General features: G+C 39.3%; 1 protein-coding gene across 9 annotated transcripts in view; it reads left to right on the top strand.

Moving 5' to 3' along the window:
* Positions 1–24869, top strand: part of PPFIA1 (PTPRF interacting protein alpha 1) — a 53712-nt gene that overhangs the window by 14086 nt on the left and 14757 nt on the right. For 3 of the 9 annotated variants that reach the window (XM_010412547.4, XM_019293722.3, XM_019293723.3), the window contains exons 3-21: positions 7102–7203; positions 7711–7875; positions 8681–8755; positions 9200–9301; positions 9554–9775; positions 10478–10624; positions 11159–11293; positions 12383–12466; positions 12992–13123; positions 14520–14582; positions 15599–15678; positions 15938–16070; positions 16641–16643; positions 16747–16970; positions 17128–17362; positions 19836–19865; positions 20589–20740; positions 21335–21507; positions 21634–21727. In XM_010412547.4, coding sequence (XP_010410849.2) covers positions 7102–7203; positions 7711–7875; positions 8681–8755; positions 9200–9301; positions 9554–9775; positions 10478–10624; positions 11159–11293; positions 12383–12466; positions 12992–13123; positions 14520–14582; positions 15599–15678; positions 15938–16070; positions 16641–16643; positions 16747–16970; positions 17128–17362; positions 19836–19865; positions 20589–20740; positions 21335–21507; positions 21634–21727 — 2351 coding nt within the window. Of the gene's footprint in view, positions 1–7101; positions 7204–7710; positions 7876–8680; positions 8756–9199; positions 9302–9553; positions 9776–10477; positions 10625–11158; positions 11294–11884; positions 11960–12382; positions 12467–12991; positions 13124–14519; positions 14583–15598; positions 15679–15937; positions 16071–16640; positions 16644–16746; positions 16971–17127; positions 17363–19835; positions 19866–20588; positions 20741–21334; positions 21508–21633; positions 21728–24869 lie in introns of all 9 variants that reach the window. The other 6 variants (XM_010412548.4, XM_010412552.4, XM_010412542.4 and 3 more) reach the window with 5 other exon arrangements.

Here is a 24869-nt window from a genome sequence, read left to right on the forward strand (position 1 = left end):
TCACTGGTTGATTTGATACACATCTGTAGCTTTAAAAGGTGTGTAAAAGGCTAGGATCAAAACAGGTTGTATCTGCTCTGGCTTAACTGACCACCCTGTGTGATCTATCCTACTTTGAACAAGCTGTGTTGATTTGTTAAGGCTCATGAAAAGATTAACAGACTATCTGGAGAAACTGGGGATTCTGAACGTTTTGATGATCCCAAGGCTGGTTACAGAAAATGCAGAGCAAACTGCAAGTTGTAGTAGGAGTGACTGGATGAGGTTTTCTGACTTGTTTGAACAACCTCACGTTCTCTTTCCTTCGTTTCCCGGACTACAAAGCAGTTGTAGGATGCAGCTGTGGCTTGGTTTTGCCTCGCAGCACATTAGCTGCAAACAGGCTTGTAGGGACCGCGTGTTGCATGTGTGACTTGTGTTCCCCGTGCTGGATGGATGGATGGATGGATGGATGGATGGAGGTCTGGGTAAAATGGAGGAGCCTGGAAGGTTGCCCTGTGTCCCTTGCAGTCCAAAGCACGGTGTGTGATCAGGGAATGTTGGCTCTCCAGTGATGCACAAAGATCTGGTTTTGCACGAGGCTTTGCCCTTGTCCTTGTGTACATAACAGCACTGTTCTGCTGGGTTTAGGGGAAGTGAAATGGGGGAGGACAGGCAGTAAGGGTTCTGCTGGTCCTGGTTTGGACAGGCTGTAGTTAATGATTCCAGCGTGTCTTCGACCTCTGCTCTGCTCCGTGCACAAGGGTTTGCAGGCTCCCTCTCCAGACTTTGCTGCTGTGTGTATGAGGTCTGAGCAGGGATTCATGTGGTGAAAGGAAAACCCCTCGTCCTCTGAGGAGCAAGAGGCTGGATCCAGGTTTGGGTTCTGGTACTTTTACGCCCTGCACCCCAAATAGGACGTGTCTGTCAGAAATGTGTTTGTTAGATTGGGGAAGGGGCGTTACAGGGGGAAGAACATGGAGCTGGTGTGTTTCTACCTCCCTTTTCCTGCTGCTCCTGCGTTCCTTTTGCCAAGCTGCCAAATCCCACCTTTCCCCATTGATGTTTCCTTGCACTTCCGGAAGCTCCCAGTGCTGAAGTCTGGATTTTGTGCTTTGTAGTTCAGGCTCAGGGCACGCTGTGCATAAATTTAGGAAACTCACTCAGGATGGTAACTGGGAACCTGCTTATTGCCATGGAGACTTGGGCTTGCTATAAGCTTTTCCATTTTGCTCTTGGGCATATGTTTGGTACCTGCTGGCTGTGAGCGAGGAGTCCTTTGGCTCTTTGCTTGTCAAATGCCAGGCAGTTGATTCTGCTTCCAGCTCCAAAGGGGACTGGGAACATCGAGAGTTTCATTCCAGAGCAATAACATTATGCAACTGTAAACACGTTAAAACTTAATTGCCCGTTTAGGATTGAGCAGCGTTAATGACAAAGCCTAGATAGGTCAATCCAAGAGGGGCATTTGAAGAAGACCTGCTAAAACAAAGGACTGGAATGATAAGAAGTGACTCAGGTTTAGTATTGATCACTGACTGGCAGCTGGCAGCAATATTCACTAGAGTGTTTTCATGCAGTCTTGCGGTTTCTGAGAAAAGAAAAAAATAAAAAAGGGTTTTTTTCGAAGAAAATACAGATTTTTGAGAGTTAACCAAAGGTGATATTAAACCTTTTCTATATCCCAATGCCACTAGTTGGAAGGGGAGAAATTTTTTTTGACAGTAAAGAAATCTGCACCTCTGTTTTGGTGGTTGTCTTTTGAGTTATAAAACATTTTATGCATACACAGAAATAGGAAAGGAGGTCAATACACGAATTATGTAATGAGCTCCAGTGTGTTCTCACTCTGGTGGGTAGTTAGCTCCACTTGGAAAAACAGCTACTTTGAGCATGAAAAGCCTTTCCATGTTCCGAAACACAAGGATTTGACATACCCATATTTTAATATTACTTGAAGTATTCTCTTACACTCCCTCTTAAGTTGTTGGGGGCTTTGAGAACAAAAGCTAAACTTGATTCATAGAACTGATTCTATTAATGCTTGAAATAAGTTTTATGTTTGTAGTTTAGTCAATTCAGGTTGCGTGATGCTTACTGGAAATTAATTTCATGAGGTGAAAAGGAAAATATTTTTCTTTGCACAGTCTAGGCTGATTTTTCTCTTTCTCATTAGCACAGGCCAGAGATATGGAAAGGTTGAAAGCAATGTGTATTATTACATGGAACAGGCAAAGCATAATCTCTGTTGGTGGTTGGTTGTTTCTGGATTTGCTGTTGTGTGTAACTCTGTTCTTTTTCTAAGGCTGGATTTAATGGTGAAAACAAGTCAGTTTTCTTTAGTTTTAACTCTCGATACCCTTGAACTGTTTCATCATTTCATTGTTTGGATTCTTAGCCCAAAAAAAACCCAAAACAAAGCTGTGATTTAATAGGTACGAAAATTTGCTTGCTAGGAACTTTCAAATATATTGGGTGTCTTGGTCACTGTGTGCTACCTAAACCCTTCAGTTTAAAATGAAGTGACTGTGAAATACCCTAGGAATAAGCCTAGATATTTTACATTTTCTTTGCTTGTTTTGTTGAAGACTGTATATTTGCCATTTCCATGCAGTCATCATTTGCAATAATTGTGGTTTATATGGAATACAAACATCATGATGGAAACTTATCTCAGATCCCATTGGTTTTCACCCCTGATGTCCTGCACTTCCCCCAGTTGTCCTTTTCCTGCTCTCTTTAGCTGCTCAGATTTGTGAGTGGGTTGCTTGGTATTCAGTCTACAGACCAGAATGATAACAGTAAACCAAAATATCACTTGGAGATTAAACAGATCAATTCCAATCATATATTTTGGTCAGAGATGTTCCTAAAGATGCAACAGTCACAACTTCATCTCTCTATTGCCTGAAGTTACTACTTTAGCAGTATTTAATAATATTTGATGAATTTAAAATATTTCTCTTTTTTTTATTACATATATTTTCATCATTTATATAAAGTTTCTGGGTACATGGTTGCTTGTAATCCACGATTCCTTGTGCACTCAAGTGGTGGTCCATTTTCTTGTGGAATAAGGTTTTTTGTTTGTTTTTTTTTGCTTGATCAAATTCCAACCAAATTTAGTTCTTTGTAGAGCATCCCTAATACCCAACTTATAATATAAGACTTTCAGGAATTACCTCTGTTTCCTTCAAGTGTTTCCCTAGGTTAAATACTCTCTTCCTGTCATGTAGCATTTAGTGGTCTGTGATGTGCTGTCTGTGAGACCTATGAGTTAGGTTTGCAGTAAACATGAAGGGAACCTGTTCCCTGAAAGCCATAATGTTCCTGGACTGGGATCTTGGAAGTTCCCAAGTGTGTCAGCTCAGCCAGGCTTGACAGCTCAGCACTAACAGATCCAGCTTTTGGAAGGATGTTTATATTGTGGCATCTAAAATACTGAAGGCTGAAGGTCGGTTCTGAAGGTTGAGGTAGAAGAAATGCTATTGTTTTAAAAAATCGTGGAGCTTGAGAACAAAAAAAACCCCAGAAAATGTATTACTGAACAAGAACCAACTTACTTGCTCCATGTGGCTTTTTGTTGAGAATATTTATTTCTGGCAGCAAGAGTGATGTGTTTGGAATGATTCAGTTGGGTCAGAAAGTTACTTTCTTCAGTAAACATTTCAGTTTAGTGTAGAGGATGGGTGTTTGCCAGAATGTTCTAATCAGCAGGGAATATTTCCCTGGTAAATTCAGCACTCTTCCACTGATTCGTGTGAGTGCTCTGAAGTGCTTATTGCGAGTTCCATTCTTGTCAATCCCCAGCACTGTGTATTTATTATTTTGATGGCAGCCAGAAACAGAGCAGAACTTCATTCTGTTGTTCTCAGTCTTCTTAATTACAGAAAAGTAACACAGCTTTGTGGACAAGTAAGAAAGTTTCTCAGGATTCTTTCATTTTTCTTTTAATTCTTTCTGTACATTCATCTAATGCCAAGGAAGAAATTATGAGATAACTAGAAATTTTTTGAGATTATAAAGCTGCAGATGGTTTCTCTGCTTTTGAACTGCTTAAGGAAATCACAGATTGTCTGCCATTGAAGGTAAGTATTAAAACTAGAAAGGACACGTCTTTTGGCAGTGTCAACTGAAACTAAGGATGTTCAAATGTTCTTTCTTAGGCAGCTCACGGGACTCGAAGCAACTTTATTTTGTCAAAACAAACAGCACTGGAGGTGTTATGCAATGCCAGAAATCCCTGTCAGTGTGTTTATGCAGCAGCAGTATAAATTCCTGTGGGCACTCTTGCTTTGGGTCATCTGACAGTGTGATGGCTCTTGTCACACTTGGGATCTAGTTGTGCTACAGTTTGTGTTTGCACAAAAGTATGCAGTGGAATAGAACTCTCTGTCCTATAACCATCTGAAGAGTGAATAGATTTCCTTTCAAATGTACAGCTGGTTTTCATGTGGGGAAGCTCAAACAGATAAAAATATATATATTGATGCTATGCAGTAGTTTTAAGTTGAGAAAGGATGATGAGACAGTGTTTGGTAGTCCTTGCTGTGCTCTTCATCCTGTTCTCAAAACCGGAGATAGAGGTTGGAAAAATAGAAAACTTCCCATGTCGGTCCAGTGTCATTTGGAGAACTGGGAAATATTGATGTTTCTAAATGTTAATGTTGGCATTTTTGAGGTTTTTCAAAGAACTCTTCTTACATTACTATTAATTTGAAAGGGGAAGCACACCAAGGAAGTAAGTTCATACCAAGCTCTTCTCAGTAGTCCATGATTACCTAATCTGTAACGGTAAGTGGAGACTGCCAGTGAAACATGGAAATTTTGGGTTCTGGTTTACCTGAGCTTGTGTGAGAGCAAAAGGGGAGTGTGCTGCCAGTTCCCTGGGAGTCTTGGAAGCTCCCACAGGTGGGATGTTGAAGGTACAGGGAAAGCTTGGATGTGGAGGAGCATTCTGAAGGGAAAGCTTGTAGTAGAGTCAATTTTTCTGTCAGCTCCAGCAAAGTTTGAAGTAGGTTTTTCCTCTCTTGGTTTACCTTGCAGTCAGGACCCTTTTGTAATTTGCTTTGTGTGTGTAAAAGTTCTGGTAGCTGTATTTACAGAGCAGGTTGTTTTGGAAGTATTTTCAGGCCATGTTGAAAATAATAGGCCGTTTTTTTTAGGAATGTAAATGAAATACTGCAGTAAAATATTTATGTGAATGTAATTATTAAGTGTGTTAGAGAAATCAAATAATTTAGTGGTTGAGAAAGGAAAATAAATTAAGACTTTGCAGGTTTTTTGCTGATTAGGCAGAGGGACTGAAACTTTTTTCCAATGAGCAGGTTTTTATTTAGGAACAGGGATTATAGGGATGGATTCTGCATCTGTGGTGGTGGCATTGCTGTCTTTTTCACAGCAACTTTTAAAATCCTGGTACGTTAGTAATTCCAAAGGAGTTCACTCTAAATGTGTATTGTGCAACATACTTTTTGTCTTTTCAGTCATGTGAATATTTTAGAACAAAGTTTACCAAATGAATATTGGAAATTGCAGTGTCTTTTGACCTTGTCTGCTTATTTTTAGCTGCATGTTAGAATTTGCAGATGTGCTTAGTATAATTAATTGGTTGATGTGGCCTTTTGTTTTTAAGCATGTGCTTTCTGTCGCTTTGAATTTTGCTGCAAAACAGCTCCATCTTAAGCTTTCACTTGATAAGCAGCTCCTGGCTGATAAGCAGTGTGTCTGCAAAGTTTGGAAAATGCAGAGAAGCAGCAATTGTGTCTCCACTTAGCTGGCTATTTGTGTTCACCACGTCCTGCTAATCACCAGTTCAGCTGTACAAATCTATTGTTTGTTAGGCAAGTCTCTTGTTATGAGTATTTTCCTTATTTTAGACAACAGAAAGGAGTATTATTTGCTAGCATTTCACTGTTTTCTTATCCAAGTGCTCCTGACGTGTTCACCAGCCACTGGAGTGACTGAGGCATATTTATTTTCCCATTATAAGTTGCATTGACAACACGAGGGCTGCTTTCTCGCAAGGCTCTTTTCTAAAGGATGGACTTGTTCACATTCACACTTCCAATTCTCATTTCCAGTGTGATTCAGATTAGAACTTAAATTTTGCCAGGGTAGATAAAGTTACACTTTGTGTTTGCTTCTAAATGTGGTGTATAGTTGTACCTTTTGCTCTATTCAGAGTATGCTCCCTGCGTTGATAGAGCATTTAAATGGCTTTTATGTTAAGTATTTTTAGTGAGGCTGTTGGTAGGGAGGGGAAATGGTCTAGGATGCAGTGGCTCTTGCAGATATTAGTGCAGTCATTTCCTGACAGAAAGCCAAAACTGTGGGAAGATACTCTCTCATATTGACTGTGTAGTAATAAGCTTGCAGTGAGTGACGTGAGTTAGCTCCATTCCTGTTCCCTGATGACACTTCACTCTGTACTATTTCACTTTGGTTGGGTTTTGTTTGGTGAAATCTTTATTGAATTTGAAGGGCGAGCCTTGTGAGGGCTTTGAGCCCCCAGGCTCAGCTTTCAGAAAATTCTGATTCTAATCCTCGGAGATTCCTAGCAGCACTGTAGGGAAAGGGCTGCTTCATTCCCTTTTGTGAGATCTGAAGGAAGGCATGAATGAAATTTCTGTGTTTAGCTGTATTCTGGTACATGCCAGGATTATGCATTGTTGCTCACAATTAAATACTGACTTGAAATTTGTCATGTTTTTTGGTTTCTTTATTTTGCTCTGCTTAGTGCTCTGTTTTTTCGTGTCTCCCTCAGCAGTAGTTTAAAAAAACAAACCAAAACACACAAAGCCAACAACTCTTTGAAACCGTAACAAAGTGTGTGACAAATATGTTTTTCCCTTCGCTTACCAGGGAAACCCCAACTCATATGATTGCCTTGAGACACAAACAAGTTTTCAAAAGTCCTGGTCGAACACCTTTTCTCTTTACAGTTGGCAGCGTAAAGGTTTTAAGTGCTTGAACTGAAGCTGGCTTAGCCTGACTCTATAGTTGTATTGGCTTTACACATCTGAAATGAATGCTTCAAGGAACTGTCAAGTGTTCATATGAATCTACTCTCACTGTGTCCTGATATTTGACGTGCTTATGTTTCTGTCTGATTTGTTCCAGGAATTTGCAGCGCTTACAAAAGAGCTGAATGTATGCAGGGAGCAGCTGCTTGAAAGGGAAGAAGAAATTGCTGAACTGAAAGCAGAAAGAAATAATACGAGGGTCAGTTCCTTGTCTTCCCCAAGCTCGCCATTGTTAAAGCATCCAGTGACAAGGAGGGAAACACTGAGTGTTCAATTTGAAAAACCAGGAGTACTTTTCCCCTGATATTTGTACACAAATCCCCATGGAAGTGCAAATGTGTGTGTGTTGATCGAGAAGGTTTGGCAGCTTGTGCACAACTCCAAATGCTGCTGTGCAGAATCAGGAAAAGCTTGTAAGACTGCACCACTATCTGCCATCCAGATTCTTGTTGTTAAAGTTTTGTAATCCTGCACCTCTGGGATCAGAGGAGCAGAGTGGGCAGGTTGTGGTGATCAGTTTGAGCAGCTTACACTGCTAATACAGCTCAAATGTTAAAAACGAGTCTTTACACTCAGTACAGTATCTTTTGTGTCTGAAATTTGAAGTTTAGAACTCTAAACTTGATGTTTTAGGAGGCAAAGTTTTCTGCAGTTGTACAGAACAGGAATAAACATTGTTCCTTTCTTTTTTTTCCTTTTGCTTTAGCTGTTACTGGAACATTTGGAGTGTCTTGTCTCCAGGCACGAGCGATCCCTCAGGATGACTGTTGTGAAGAGACAAGCTCAGTCTCCAGCAGGAGTTTCTAGTGAAGTAGAAGTTCTCAAAGCACTAAAATCTTTATTTGAGCATCATAAAGCCCTTGATGAGAAGGTAATGAAATGTTGTCCCTAGCATCTTTTCATCCTGTTTCCTTTGTGTGGGCCAGGCACTGAAGTTGTAGAAATCTCTGAAGTGTAACTACATCAGTAACTGCTCTCCTAAATTAAGATGCTGCACTTAACTAAAGCAAGGTGCTGTGGTTTATTCAAGTGCTTCATTAGTTGTGTTAATGTAAACTCAGCATGGCTCAGGAGCAATATATTTGCTGTAGGAATGCACACAGCTGCTTACCTGTACAACATCAGGATTTATCCTTTTGATTATCTAGTAAAGAAATGGACTAGAGAGAGGAGGAGGAAGGGAATCTGGTTACACTGGGATAGAAAGGAACTCCTCCCTTCAGTGGTGCCTGATATTAGCAGCAGGATATGCAACTGCTGAAGTTCACTGTGAATTTTGTTGCCAACTTCCAGTTTACCTAACTTTGTGACCCTTGTATATAAAATCTGGCAAATGATTTTAAGTGGAATTTTGCCTGTTCTTCCATGTTGTAAATGAGCAAAAGCAAACACAGTCTGTGCCTTACAAAAGGACAAGCAAATTCTGGGTGTGTTTAATTCTTTAATGCTTAAATATACAGGTCATGTTGCTTATGATAAAAAAGAAAAAGCTAGATTATAAGATGCACATTATTTGGCTATCTTTTTTTGGTAGCATGTGTTAGTACTGACTCCAGATGAAGAAGGTTTCTAAGTGTAATGGAAATAGCGTTATTATCTGTAAAGGCATGGCCGCAAGTGAAATTGTTTTCGTTTTGATTTGAATGATTTCAAATAATTTGAAATTACCCTTTCAGGTAAGGGAGAGGCTACGAGTAGCACTTGAAAGATGTAGCTTATTGGAAGAAGAACTAGGTACTACACATAAAGAGGTAGGTTTGTGTCTTAAAAGGAGGCTTCATGTGTCCACTGTGGGTGTTTCAGTCAATATTTGTACAGAGTAATTTATTAAGTTTCACTTTCACTTCTTGCTTTTGATTTCTTGCCAAATGGAATAATTGTTAATTTTTAACTTAGCTGCTTTGAAAGAGCAGGAGAGGAAAAAACCGAACCTCAGCCTCCTGGCACCCTCTCTGCCCCCAAAAAACCCAACCAAAAAAACCCCAACCAAACCAACAAAAAAAGTTCCTGTGCCTTTAAAATAAGGGTTTGCAGTGGCATAAGGTATTTGAGTGCCTGTGCCAGATTTTATTAATACATACCTGGCAGTAGAATCAGTAATTGTTGTTTTGCTCCTTTGCTTTTGCAGCTGTTCCTTATATTATTAGTGAGAAAGGAATTGACTTGAAACATGTGTCTGTAAACTTTTCTTTTAGTTAATGATTCTGAAAGAGCAAAATAATCAGAAGAAAACACTTCCAGATGGGATGCTGGATATAAATCATGAACAAGAAAATACACCTACTACAAATGGCAAGGTACAGCTATTTACTTTGCTTAGCTGACGTCTGATTTTTAATCATTAACTATAACATTTTAAATTTAAACCATAATAAAATATTTTTGAGTGATCATCTAATTAAGAAGTCTTAGTTATCAAAACTTCAGTTTTTGCAGTCTATCCAATAATAAAATTATCTTTGGGGAGGGATGTTTACAGGTGAGTAACAATTCGTTTTCCAGTCTTATTTGCATCATACTAATACACTTTTTTTCCCCCTGTTTAACAGAGATCCTCTGATGGTTCATTATGCCACGATGAGAACCTTGCTAAAGTGATTGAACTCCAAGACATCATAGATAAGCAAAACAAAGAGCAGACACAAATGAAAGAACGCCTCACTGCTTTGTCCAGCAGAGTAACCGAGCTGGAAGAAGATCTTGACACAGCAAGGAAAGACCTAATAAAATCTGAAGAAATGAACACAAAGTTACAGAGGGATGTACGAGAGGTGAGGAAGGAGCTGTCAGAATCTGGGCAGTCACAAATGCCACTGCTTTATAAAACTGTAGTCTCTTTCACGCTCCAGTTGAACCTTTCTGCTGTTTGAATGTCTTTGGTTTGATAGATGGGAAGAAAATGGTTTTTTGGGACATGATGTTTGTCTGGTTTTTGTTTAAAAGACCAGTCACTTAAAAGATTTTGTCTTCAGGATAACTCTATGACTAACTAGATATTTCATTAATGTATTAGTGATTTAGCATTGCCAGCTTCAGCATGTTCTGGAAGAGATGCTTGATCTTGTCATACATGCTCAGCTTACTCCTGATGCTTCCATTTTTAAAAGATGCACTTGGTTGAGGAATCCCTTGAATTTCAGTGGTGTGGTTGACAGTTCCTGTCACTGCTGAATCTCTAATCTCCAAGGTCCCACACATCCTTATTAGATAGAACTTAGTTAAACCCAAGAACACTCTCTGACCATCCCCAGAAAGTCAGGATTTGCTGTGTGTGTACCATTGGAAAGGTAAGTAGCAGATCTGTGGTGTAAGACAATAAAGACCAGCGGTTTTTAATCATTCACTGTTTTTAAAAAGTCATTTCTTTCTACTTCATTTTCTGCTGAGAAAAATAACAGAAATACCTGGTTGTTTTTTTCAGTTTTTATTTGATCACTAAATAATTCTTTTTCAAATTCTGACTTGTGTCCCAGACTCTGGCCCAGAAGGAGGACATGGAGGAGAGAATCACCACTCTGGAGAAACGCTACCTCGCTGCACAACGTGAAGCTACATCCGTGCACGACCTCAATGATAAACTTGAAAATGAAATTGCCACTAAAGACTCCATGCACCGACAGGTTGTGGTTTCAAACGAGATGAAGTACATTTTGCTCAGCATAACGCTAATGGAGATAATTAATGTTCATGCTGTGCTGAAGCACTTTGCTTTTAGGAAGATAAATATCAGCTGTAATGTGCTGTTATTAGTGATTGTTTTTCAGGAGCTGGAGTTGTACATTGTAGAGAGTTTTACCCTGGGAATAAAGATGGGACGCAGTTTTACTGGGAAGGGGAAATGGTTTTGAGAAATTTAGTGCACTTCATCTTGGGGCAGTAGGGCTCTTGTCCCTATTAATTCTGGATTTTTAAGTTGCTGTATGTGTATCCAAGCATCTTAAGTTTTGTGGCTGAGAATTACTCATTCTGAGCTAAGCTTTTAAGATCTGCATAGTGTGTAGTGACTTTTACAGGCCTTAGTGAGGGAGGAAGTTTGACAAGTGCTTGACATGAAATAGTCCAACTTTATAAACCAGAAATGATTGTTTAGCCAACCACTTTCTAACTGATCACTTCTTTAACTCTCAACACTTGCTGGCCATAATGTTGTGCAGAGTGAAGATAAGAACAGGCAACTGCAAGAACGACTGGAACTGGCTGAGCAAAAGCTGCAGCAGACCCTGAGAAAAGCTGAGACTTTGCCAGAGGTGGAGGCTGAGCTGGCACAGAGAGTTGCAGCACTTACAAAGGTGAGGTGGTGGCACAGTGTCCTCCAGGCTCCCTTTCCATTGGTGTCCCACTGCAGGAAAGCCATTCCTAGTGTTGTCTTGCTTACAGTTGGTTTCCAGTTTTCCCACAAATAATTCAGAAAATTTTTATGTTTATTTCCTACTTTTTTTCCATTGATCTCTCTGAAAACTCTCTGATTTATTTCTTAAATTTTTAATCTCTTTTTTTTAGTTTCTGCTCTTTGGAACTCAAGTGGGTTTTCTGTTAACTCTTTTACATCATAAAAATACATCTCTGAATTATTATTTTGGTGCTTTTTATTAAAATTATTCAGTAATAGGTATAAAGTCTTCTAAACATGAACTGTTTCGGAAAGGGAAACCTAAATTTCTTCCACTGCTAGCTAAGTGAAGCAAGTGGGGAGCGAGAGAAGTTGTGGTACTACCAAACATCAAGATTTTTAGAGGGCTAAAAATGGAGTAATGAAGTCTAAGGAACTAGATTTAGTTAACTACAAATGAGCCTTTTCAAGTGTGTGTGCATGTTTTCTTTCAAAGCCTTAGTTTCATTTCTTTCCCTGTTATCTTTCCTGTCCCTAACTGGCTCTGTAGTCTGACCTTTTGTCTCCTGGGAGCTCTGCTGCTAAAGATGCTAAAGTTTTGGAACTTGCCACCAAGCTTAGGAAGGTAGAATTTGTGTATTAGTCCTTGTCTCTGCTTGCTGCTTTCTGCTTTGCCATGATTACTAACAGAGGGTCCCATCGTCCAGGCTAGTGAGGAGAAGCTGCAAATGCACTTAGTTTTTACTTTTATTTGTTTTTTAGTTTTATTTCTTGGGGGTATGAATGAACTTTGCTGTTGCAAGCTCGTTTGCAAGTAGGAGTTGATTCATGGTACTTAGAGGTGAGAGGTGTCATCATTTTGCTACTTCCCATCTGAACTCTTGCAAGGTCCTTTTGGTGACAGAAAAACATCTGTTCTGCTTTGTCCTTTACCATAAATGGCAGTTGTGCAAAAGCATGTTCGAAATATTCCTGTGCCCCAGTGTTTCTGTACTTTTGAAACCTAAAAAAACCCACCCAAATTCTAATTTTGCTCTCAACTTGACAGGCTGAGGAGAGACACGGCAATATCGAGGAGCGACTGAGACAGATGGAGGCACAGCTTGAAGAGAAGAATCAAGAACTGCAAAGGGTACTGCACATAATTTTGACAAAGATAAAAAGCTGAAAGAAAGAACCTAATCCTCTTCAGCAAAGCTGGTTTTATTTCTCGGCTTTAAAATAAAGCCAGAGTTTAGGCTGGCTGATAGCTGTGAGATTTGAGTCACTGTACTGTGGCTAACCTTAAATCTCAAGGAAAATGTGCTGGAAGTCTCCAATGAAAGTTTGAAAAACCTTGCTGAATTAAATGACTATGGACAAATTGTTTCGTGGGTTATAAATGATGGAATCCATTCTGAATTGTGCCTTTCTAAGATTTTTTTAATGTAGGCTTAGATTTTTAAACTTCTTATCTTGGATCACTTATTAAAGACTGAAGTGTCCCTCAGACTCCCTTTACAGAGCTCTGGAGGCACATGCAGTGTTCCTCTTTGGAAAAATATTGCTGTTAAAGAAAATGCATTTGGATTAAAGAGAGCTTGCTGCCTTCATAACCTGGAAGTTGCTGGAGATACTGCAAATTTGGGGTTTTTTCAGCAGCTTTTTTGTATCTCAGGCTAGACAGAGAGAGAAGATGAATGAAGAGCATAATAAACGTTTGTCAGAAACTGTTGATAAGCTCCTGTCTGAATCCAATGAAAGGCTCCAGCTTCATCTCAAGGAGAGGATGGCTGCCCTGGAAGATAAGGTAACAAGTCACATTCCAGTACTGCATGTGTAATTCTGAATGATTTGTGCATATTTTGCAGTGTGTCTGTAACTTCAGCAAATAAACACAAACACCTTATTTATAAGTAGTTTCTGTTAAGACCCTTTTTTTAGTGTGGATTTGGAAAATATGCTCTTAAAAGTCATTTTTTGAGGTTGTCCCTGGGCACTGCACTGCAGTGTTGAGAAGGCAGCTTTTAAGAAGCTGTATCCTTTTTTGGGTAAAAATTTGCACTCGACTGGTGCAGATTGCATAAAAAGGCTCATCCAGTGTAATACAGGAAGCCTGAAGTGCTGGAACTTTGATCTTTCCAGTTCAGTTTCCTTTGTTTCCCACTGCTTTTGGCTGTTCCAGTTCCCCTGAGTCATTGTGGGATTCCTGCAGTTCTTCCCAGGTAGATCGTTTTGAGACTCGTTATATGAGTGTGACTGGGCTGTTCCTGCATTGTCAGTGCACATCTTGGAGCTTTCCCCTGCACTCAGGTCATCTCTTTTGACACACTTTTTTACTCCTTTTCTTCCCTTCTACTTTTGGATCTAGGTCCTTATGGATTCTTCTTCCATGCACACCTTGAAGTTAGATCCCTAACTTCAAAGTGTCTTCTAAAGTGGCACTTTGCTTGATGCTGACTTTGAATTGCTTGGTCTTGGATTAAAAAAATACTTGGTTTCTTTTACTAGAGGGTGAAATGACCATCTGGGGAAATGTTTCAGGAAAAGCTGAGTGTCTTTGATTTTAAAGTCATGGCAATAAAATGCTTTGGAACCTCAGTGATGTTCCCAGACTCTTGCTGAACGTTTGCTTCCTCTTGCATTCGTGCCTAATGCTTGAATAATGGGTGATGCCTTAGGGTTGACCCTGTCTCCCTCTTATCTTCCAAACCATAACTACATTTGTGAATAATGAGGAAAATCTACTTGTCATTTGCTGTAGTTCACAGCTTCTAGAAAAGTGTTCTTGTTGAGGCTTCCAGCTCATTCTTTTATGCTAAGTTGGGAAGAAACGTGCAGGTAAAATTTTAAGACTTTGTTCTGATCATATGGTCTTTTTTGAATGACTTTGAATTATTCCGTAATTATTCCTTTTTTTTTTACTAGTTAGACTTTGTCAAATGGAGCCTTAAAAGGCTGCTATTGCTATTAAAGATTTATGGAACCAGTACTATTACCAAATCCATTATTTAGAGTGCTGTACACCTGGAAGGATAAGCCTTCAACTATAACCAAAGTGAAATGATGGAAGCAGTCAAGGATCTGTAATTTTAAGATGCATTTGTGTAGTGTTGACTGAATTTTTTTTGATACTCGTCATGGTTATGATTGAAAAGTGTAAAGCAGCTTATGAGTGACTTAATTTGTGATGCCTTTTGTTTCAGAATTCACTTCTTCGAGAAATTGAAAATGCAAAAAAACAAATAGAAGAACTTCAGCATGAAAAGGTACACTCTGCATTTCTGAAATATTATCTTGGAACTTAATTGCTGCTTTGCTACATAGCAGGATCAGATTTTAATTCCCCATAAAACTTAACATTTCCTGCTCTGTTTAAGAGAAAGGAGCTGTTACTGGTTATTTTATGGTATTGTGTGCCACAGTTTTAGGAAGATTTTATAGCTAATACATAACCTTTTAGTCCAAGGCTTAACACACTTTTGAATCTGTGAAGTGCCTGGATATGTTGGCAGTTAGCCAAAGTGTGGAGATTGTGTAGAATTTTTATACTGTTGTACACATGACCTTGAACAGCAAAACCAAACGAGAAATACTTTTAATGTTGGGCATTTTTCCATGAGGTTTTCTCAAAGCATTGAATATCTTGAAATGCTTGTGCAACTGCTAACATTTTTTTTTTTAAGTTTTAAGAACTGGGGAGCAGAGGGAGAAATATTTATTAGACTTGGCTGCTCCTTAGCAATAGCAGCTGCCTGGTGTTCTGCTTGTCCTGGAAATGACAAGGTCCCTCCTTACAGATGTTCATCATCAGCCACTTTTTATTTTATTTAGACTTTCGTTGTTTTCTCATTCATTGGATCTCTCTGCGCAATTCAGGGTTTCTAGAGCCTGTAAAAATGTTCCAGTTAAAAGTAAGTGCTGCTAGATCCTTTTGTGCAGAGAGCTTGAACAAATCTTCTTGTTTCTTAATATCACCACTTAATTATAGTAACCTTAGTAGCAAGTGAACTTTATTTCATAGCTGTTTTTAAAATACATATTGTCATTACTAGAGTCAGGGTAGAGAGGCAGCAAAATGATTCTGGGATGCCCTTTTGTGACAGTGCTGTATGGTGTGTAGCAAAACTAATGTTTAAATAGTTGAAGGGTATATCTTAAAATCTTTTATTTCCAAGTTGCAAGAGAAATGAGATAAAAAACCTAAAGGTTAGTTTATGAATTTGTATTTAACACTAATTTTTTTAAAAAGCCTATTATACATTTTTTCTGTTTTTTTTTCCAGGATCAGCTTGTTTTAAATGTTGATGCATTAAGGGCTGAAAATGACCAAGTGAGACTCAGAGCCACATCACTTCATCATAGGTACCAGTAGTAGTTTGGGTTTTTTCCTATTTTCTTTAAAGTCACTATGCTGAAGACAATTTTGTCTATTATAAGTGCAAATATTTTTGCGAATATTTACAAAATTCATTTTTATAGAGCATATAAAGCAATTTTTATACTGCTTAAAAAACATACTTAAAAACAATTGGCAGTGGTGGGACAAGAGGAATCCTTTGGGGGACTTATTTTTGGTTTCCTTCTCCCTTTGTAAGGATGAAATGTTGGTTTTGTGTTCCAGCAGACCAGATTTCAGGTTCCCTGTGGCATCCTCCTCTGTGGGGGACAGTCACACAGAGTCCTACGGCACCTCCTCCGTGCTGAGGCGGCCCCAGAAGGGCCGTTTGGCTGCTCTCAGAGACGAGCCCTCAAAGGTAAGGAAGGAAAATACAGACAGCACTGTGACAGCAGAACAGATTTGCTCAATGCATGAGGCTAATCAGGTGAAAGGAGGTTTGAGAATTGGGAGTACCTGGCAATAAACTCCTGGATTTTATAGGTCCAGTGTTACCAACTCATGACCAGCTGCTGGTGTTTTTAATTGTTTGCAAATAGTTGCAAGACTGCGGTTCTGAACTCCAGTTTTGGGGTTTTTTTTAATTTTTGTTTTTGCTTTTAAATTTTGATAAGCCTGTAAAATACAATTTGAAACAGTTCTACTTTTGTGTCTGTACTCAAACATATTACTGTTCTGCAAGCATTTCCAATTTCCTTTCAGGACACATAAGCACTCATTACATAAAACTGATTCCGTAGTTCCCATGGAATTGATAGCAAAATTCTTCTGTAATTAAAAGCGTGTATAGCCAAAATATGTGATGGTATAATTGGCTCAATGAGCCTGTTTTGCATCTTCCAGTTAAATGAAATTTAAAAGTTTCCGACATTATAGCTTTTTTTTTTTACATTTCTCTAAACATTGCTGTCTTGATGGATGCATTCAGCATGTAAGTAGACTTACATAAATTATTTTAAACATCTTGATAAGCAGTAGAGATGTCATGTTTTTCCCATTTGAGCTTGGATTTATTTTTTTATGGATTCTTGTAGGTTCAGACCCTGAACGAGCAGGATTGGGAGCGGGCCCAGCAAGCCAGTGTGTTGGCAAACGTGGCACAAGCATTTGAGAGTGATGTGGATGTGTCTGATGTGGAGGACGACAGGGAGACCATTTTCAGCTCAGTTGATCTGCTGTCACCAAGTGGTCAGGCTGATGCTCAGACTTTGGCCATAATGCTGCAGGAACAATTGGATGCAATCAACAAAGAGATCAGGTACGGCCTGTCTGCTGTGGAGCTTTCGATAAAAATGACTCGGAAGATGGTAATTTCTCCATGTTTTTCTGCTAAGTGCTGCTTCTTTCAAAGCCCCATTCTGTTTGTATGGCCCTTGTTGGAATGTCACGTTCCTCTGAGACTCTCTTTCCCCCAGACTGATCCAGGAGGAGAAGGAGAACACGGAGCAGCGCGCCGAGGAGATCGAGAGCAGGGTGGGCAGCGGCAGCCTGGACGCGCACGGCCGGTTCCGCTCCATGAGCTCCATCCCTCCCTCGTACGCCGGCGGGGCCCTGGCCGGCTCCTCCCCGCCCGGCAGTGGCCGCTCCACGCCGCGGCGCGTCCCGCACAGCCCGGCACGGGAGGTGGACAGGCTGGGCATCATGACACTGGTGGGTATCCACGGCCTGCACGTTCCTCAGGAGAGCCTTCCTTTGCTCTAGGAAACGGGTTGGTTCATTGCCCCTTCCTCTCCTGCTTACTCAGCTGTATTTTTCCTTCCTCTAGGTTTTTCTACTGCTTCCTTTCAACTTCTATAAAAAGTGTAAGATACATAATGATTAGGAAAAATGTTCAGAGCTCAAGTCTATTATTTGGTCAGCATCTCGTGCCTGAGTATTTATTCCTTCTGTTGTTACAGTCTTCCTTCAGACTCCTCTTTCTAGAAGAAAGAATGTTTTCTTTTCAACCACTTTCTTCCTCTGCTTTAAACTTTATTTTTATTATTTTCCACTAAACACTCAGCTAAAAAATGATTTGCATGTTAATCTTGAAGATTGAGATGGTATCACTGCTGTTTGAATATTAATGAGTGCCAGTGTCTTGGTTTAGGCTGTTAAAGCCTGATAGGTGAAAGAAATATCTGTTAGACCTTGTAGGTGATAAAGAAGTTTAGTCTTAGGCGTTCAGTGAGTAGAAAAAGATGTTTTCCTTCTTTTGATATTCTTATGAATTCTTAGGAAGATAAATCCTTCTAGGAGCTGCTTTATGCATGTAAACATATCTGTAAAAACAAGATACAAATTTTGCCCTTTCTTGTTTTTAAAGACATGTTAAACAAAATGAACAGTTAAAACCAAGTATTTCAGCTAAGTAATTTTGCTGGCTTTCTAAAATTGATGTGTACATATACCAAAAAGTCTCTTTTTTTCATAAAAGGGAGTAATTTTGCCTTTTTTGAATTAGAAAAAAAATCACTGTACTAGCTCTAGCCATATATCCAGGGTCAAGCAGTCGTCTTCTAAGAAAAGCTATCAAAATTCAGAATGTGGAGTGCTTTATCTTCTAACATTTCACAATCATTAGTTAAGCTAAACACTTCTCATGCAGAAAACCGTTTACAAATTTAAGTAGCTCTTTTCCCCAAAACTAGATCAGGAGAACGTGTCTTGTCTGAAATCCAGTGCAACCGAAGAAAAGTGAACTGTAATGAAGTTCACTTTAGATCATAATTGTGCATCAAAGTCACTTGGTCTAGTGTTTGCAGTTGTATTTGATGGGTTTTGTACCTGGCAACTGACTTGTGAAAGCTTGAAATCAAGAATTACAGATCAAGGGCTTTCTTGAAACTTTTGGAAGAGCTATCATGAATTATTGGACTGAGTTCTGCTGTGTCTTCCAGTATTTTAATAGAGAGTTGCATTAGTTTTTGATCATGTAGGCAAAATTTGCTTAATGCCAGTGGTTATGCAGCTCAGTCAGTTGAAAGCCCCTCATGATTAAAAAGCATCAGCATGATAAATGGTGAAGCCTCTCTTGAGCAGTCCTTGTGGGCAGTTCATTCCATGTGGTGAACATTTTCATTTTTATGCTCATCAGATTTAATGGATGAAAGATCCAGTGAGGGTAAAACAAGTTTGCAGTGCTTTGTCAAGAACTTGATGAGGAACTAGATCGTCTTTAAAGGTCCCTTCTATCATTCAGTGAACTTATGATTTGTTAATGTGGTACTCTACAGTCAGATTGAACAAAACTTTCCATATTAATGCTGCGAAATTTACATGTATTCTGAATCAAAAACAATTAAAAGTTGTCCTTTGTGGGAGGGAAACAACATCCCTCCCCCTTGTCCCACTTCAGAGGGGACTGACTTTATTTTTGGTTGCAGCCTTTTTAAATGATGAGAGCTATTAAACAAATTATCTAAATTTGGCTTTTGTCAGCACCAGTGTGAATAAGCTGTTTGTGTAACTCAGGGTTGCTGCCCTTGCTCTGTGCACTGGCAGAGGTGAGCACTCCCTGGGGAGTGAGGTACAGTAGATGGAGGATAAAATAAAAGTGGTGGTGAATTCCTGCTCAAACATTCCAGCACTTGAAAGTTGTAAAAAGAACAGAATCCTGTGACTGTATAGAAATGAGCTATTGTTGGCACTGTTTCACATTATTAAAGTATGGGCTGCTTTTTGTGCAGTGTAGGAAACAGCTGCAGGAATGCCAAGGTTGTGAGGAGGGACAAGTGCAGCTGATTTATTAAGGCTGCTGTGGCTGACCTGGAGGTCCAAGGCAGGTCCTTGCCTTTTCAAAGCAACACCTTGCACCCCACAGCACTTCTTTGGGGTTTTTTTGCTGCACGTATTTTGTGCTAATTTGCCTACGGTCCCAATACACTCAAACATCTCTGGTACTTTGGTAGATAACCAATTGTAAGTGTTTATTTTTTGCTTCCTTTTCCTCACTTCAGGGATACGTTTAAGTAATCTGTGATTTAAGGAGTACTTCATACCCAGTATCTCTCCGTGCCATTGTTGTAATTGTTGTTTATATTCTCCCTGAGATGTTTTGTCTGTACTAGTTGTCTTGGTCTGTGGTACAGTTTACAATAAATACAGCTTTTCCAAATTTCTTTTCTTTGCATGCATCTGTCAGCCTAGTGATTTAAGGAAACACCGTAGAAAGGTAAAAATCTTTAGTTTATTTCGTGGTGTGCCCCTTCATCTCCCTCCCTGTCTCCAAACTCATTAGTGGATAACAGGAACGTAAAGCATTTACAGGGTAGCTCTGTAATAAAACAAGATTATGGTTTATCATTTTAACCTAAGTATGGGTTTTATTTTGTGGGTTTTCATGTTTGTTTGCCTGTTTTTGCTGGTGTGGAGGAGTGTGGTGCTGCTTTCTGTTTCAACCACTGCTTTGCAGTCTTCATGCATCAGTGCTTCATTTTAAAAGCTGTCAGTGCACACACAAATAAGTTATTCTTTCTGTTTCTCAAACTTTTGTAGCCAAAGGTGTGTAGAAACTGACTTCACGGAGTCAGTGATCTTGCTAATAACTCTTTTCACGGGTCTCTTATTGCTGTCTTTGCACTTGCTTAAACTGGTGACAGGTATATTCATTTTATGGTGCTGAAGGCATTACTTTAGTTCTTAGCCCTATAAATGAATAAAAGATAAGTGCTACTTTCTTGTGTCAGTAGCTAAGATTGAATTTAATAGTTTGTCACTGAAGGTAACAAGAAATTCAGAAAGAAATCAAGCAAAAAATAGGCAACAGCAGAATGGTAAGGGCAAGAGTAATCCTTTAATGCTGAAATAAGATTCTTTCTTTCACTGTTTTTTTTAGAGTTGGTATTGCCTTCATGTTTCAGCATTGCCCCTGAAATTTTCCTTCCTTTTCCATTAGTCTCCGTCTTCCAGAGAAGAGGTACGAGACGACAAAACCACCATCAAATGTGAGACATCGCCACCTTCCTCACCTCGGTCTTTGCGTCTGGACAGAGTCCAGAAAGGAGCTCTGCATACAGTGAGCCATGAAGATATCAGGGACATTAGGAAGTGAGTAGCTGGGAATCACTCAGACCTACCAGGAGCTCAGTGTTCCACAGCATCAGAGTAAAACCCCCAAACTGCAGAGCTGTTCAGCCTGTAGGGCTTTAGTCTGGGTCTTGAAGCGTTTCTCAAAAGCCAGGAGTGTGGACACCTAAATGGGTGACTCTGTTACATAAACATTAAGAATGTAGGTTTTGCTAATGCTTAGAAATGGCATCATGGGAAGTCTTTTGGTACTCTGAGTCTCTGTTAAGTGTGCTTCATGTCTGGGAAATAAAAAGTGTAACTTTCAACTCTTTAAGTTGTAACTTAGCTGTAAATTGAGATATAACTTGCAAAATCGCCATCACTTGGATTGACAGATACTCTTTTCAAAGTTCCTAAGTATCTGAGATGGATTCCACTCAAGTATTTCAATCTTTGTCTGTCCCTTTCAGTCAGGAACTTGTGCCATCAACATTTCTTTTCATAACTCATAAAAGCTGAAATTAAATGTCATTAGTGAGTCACTGAACTTTGAGTAACTCATACAGAACCCTGAACTTATCTCTGGTGAATTTGTTGTACATGGGCTCCTTTATGATGTTTTTTTTGGTACAGTTCAACAGGTTCACAAGATGGGCAAACAAGTAATCCTAGTAGCAGTAACAGCAGCCAAGATTCCCTTCACAAAGCCCCCAAAAAGAAGGGGATCAAATCCTCTATTGGCCGCCTGTTTGGCAAGAAGGAAAAGGGACGACCTGGACAAACAAGCAAGGAAGCTCTGGGACAAGGTTGGTTTGCTTTTTCTTACACAGTGAGAGATATGGGCTTGGAGGTTTGGTTTTACACATTCCTGATCAGTAATATTACAAAGGATTAAGTTAAGACTGACTTGAGTTTGGGGGGTTTTTTTGTAGGTGGCATGGGAGAAGCAGATGGTTCCTCTCAGGATGCATTAGGTCTCAGCAAACTTGGAGGTCAGGCAGAGAAAAACAGGAAAATGCAGAAAAAGTAAGTTACCAGATATTTGGAATCCTGTGTTAATCATGTATTGCTTTGTTTAAAAATGCTGTGGTTTTTATTTTTTAGTTTGGTTTTGGGGTATTTTTTGCCTAATATGGTGCTATGGTTAATAAGTCTCTGTAGATTTATTTTTTGTTACTATTTTTCCAGAACATTAATAGCAGCATGGGTCATGGTAAGTTTGAAAGGAATTTCAGCTGAAAACTTACTATTGGACTGCTGTAATAAAGAAATTCAGAGATAGGAGTGGACTCTTACCAAATCTCCCCCAAATTTATTATACTTAATACCTGCTTTGGGAGGGATTAAATATAATAAATTATAAATACCTTTGATTCAAATGGGAGATTTCCCAAAGTTGCTCTTGGCTGTTCTTTGCCCAGAGTGTGAAGGAATTGACAGAAGGGAAGCATGAGATGCTGTGTGCAGACATCCCTGTACATGAACTTGCTGGCTCCTTTCTCTGTCCCTTTGTGTTGCAGCTGCTGACAGCTTCTCTCTTCACTAATTTTTTCACTTCTGTTTAAGATTGTCTGCTGAAATCTTTCTCTTTGCACCATATAGCCTTGATTTCTTCCATTTTTAAATCGTGACTGTTCCTTTTTTATGGCACCTTGTATGCAATTACCTTTTCCTAGTCCAGAGAATTTTATCACTCTGTGCCAGAAAATCTTCAGTTTACTGCTCAACCTTTTGAGTGTCTGTTCGCATGCTTTGTTGTTCCCAGACTTGGAACAGATGAAGCAAAGACTAATCATAGGGGAAAAACAGATACTGTTACTGGTAGAAATCCTGACTTGATGCTTATATGGCAGTACAGGAAACACTCATATTTATATAAGTAGGATCAGGCATTCCTTGCATTTTTTCCCCCAATGCTGAGCCTTAAACTTCTGCTGCTTCTGTTCTGTTCAGCTGTCAAAAAACTGATGAAGATCAGACTTTCCTTGCCTTCTGAAGACAGACAGTAAATATTGGAAAGAAAGGGTGCTAATTTTCCCTTTGAGAGAGATTTCTTGCAGTACCTAAGTTCTATTAACTAATAAGAATAATGCCTGGTGGCTGCTAATGAAAACCAGCAGTGTGTTGGTTTGAAAAGTTGGAATGGAATGTGGGTTTGTTTGGATAACAGAAGGCTCAGCTGTTTTTCTTCAGACTGCTACACTGAAGGCAATCATACATTATTATGATCTGGTATTTTCCCTTTTCTACAGTGCTTTAAAGTCATACCACATCTTGGTTGAATAAATAGTTTTAGTCTGGTCATATCTAAATAGTGTTAAGGTCTGTTCTTTGAGCAATATAGGTATTTCTCAATACCAGCCACAAGTTTCATTCTCAAGTAAAACAATCCATACTGTCTTGCTTTAAGAAATGCAAAAAGTGCAGTTGCAGATAAATCATGACTTTTCTTGTAAACATTCTGCTTTTCAAAAATGTACTGGTATTACTTAAAGTATAATTTATGGCTGCATGTTGTAGGTTGCTTAAAAGGCAGCTGTCTATATTAAACAGATGAAAACTTTTCGTTTGGAATTGCCTTCCCTAGCTCTTCAAACCCCCCTCTCCTTCTCTTCTAGAGCCCCTTTAGGTACTGGAAGGGGCTCTAAGGTTTCCCTGGAGCCTTGTATTCTCTACCACTCAATGAAATTAATACAATCTAAATCTATCATTTGAAAAATCCCAGTAAGATGCTTTCATGCAGCTGTCTCAGAATCCTGAGGGGTATTCTGAACATGGGAAGCAGTATTATCACAAGGGGTCAAAGATCCCTTGCTGCCTTCTTGAGATGCTCATTATCAAAAAGTAGTAGTAGTAAAGCTGCTCTGAATTACTTTTCACTTTGATTTTGGAGGAGGCTGGGTTAAAACAAATTCCAACTGACTTTGTTTGCAAAACCTTGTATTCAGCAAAAAGAATTCCAGCTACCTGAATGCTTGGAACAACGACAGCTCCTTCTATTTATAGCTGTCTCTAATCCCTATTTGCTCGTTTATCTTTCTGATTTCTGCTTGCATGTGCACAAACAGGCTGAGGGCAGTGTTCAGTGTCTGCTAACAAAAACCTATTTATAGTTACAGAATTAAATTACAGTACACATTATTTGTCTTTGTATGCCTTTGAGTTCAGTTTAATCCTAGTTTTATATTTGTCCTTTATGATTTTATTTTCCTTTTGTTTACCATTTGATGTGGTAGTGCAAAATCAGGGTAAGTTTGTATTTATTTTTTAAGGATTGTTGTGCAAGTATGATAAATCTCGTTTGGATTTTTTAGCAATATATTAAAACCTCTGTCCTTTCTTAAAGTCAGATCATGAGAGGAAATAGTAAATTCAAAAGAATATATTATGAAAATGTGTTGCTGAAATAAATCCAGTGTCACCTAGTTCAGTGTGAAAGCTAGTTTGGTGTCCTGTCTTAATTTGCATGGCGTGAGCTTTTATAGTGGAAATATTAAACCCTCTTAGATTAAATTAGTTTTGTAATCTGGGGTTTGAAAGTTGCTTAGCAATAGTAGGTGTTTGTGTTTCCAAGGTAGATGTACTTCTGTGAAACTGTTGTTTGGTGTTGACTAAAGCTAAGTCCTTTTTAGTGTTGTGTTCATCTTCTGTGTGAGCTGTAGTAGTGACGGTGTTTGCCACAACTGTGTTTGTGCTTTTCTGTGTACAGCACAACAAACTTAGTACTGTATTCAGCAAAAAGGAAGGCAACCCTAAATTTAAGATAACTCTCACACACAAAAGACTTACTACATCCCTGAACTCAATCTAGAATAAGGATATTGACTTTCCCCTGATGTTCTGCCTATTTCCATCTCATGTTTTACAACTGTTTCTTCTCAGCTTTTATACCCTGAAGCTCTGTCACTTCCATCAGTATCACTCTCTTCCCCACACTGCAGTGTTTACTGTGTTCTGAACTTCTTCCAAATCAGTCCTCTCCAGTTCCATCCAAGAAATCTGGGATGCAGCACTCCCCTCTGGCTACGAGCTCTGGATGTATCCATTCCCGTGCTGTCTTAATCCAGTGACGGAGTGAGGTTGCTCCGGGCTGCTTTGTTTTCCTTGTGGGGTGAGCATGTGCTCTCCTGCCAAGAGCCCTGCTGAACACAGATCCTTCACACGGTCC

Source organism: Corvus cornix, chromosome 5 (assembly GCF_000738735.6).
Source record: "Corvus cornix cornix isolate S_Up_H32 chromosome 5, ASM73873v5, whole genome shotgun sequence".
NCBI lineage: Eukaryota > Metazoa > Chordata > Aves > Passeriformes > Corvidae > Corvus > Corvus cornix.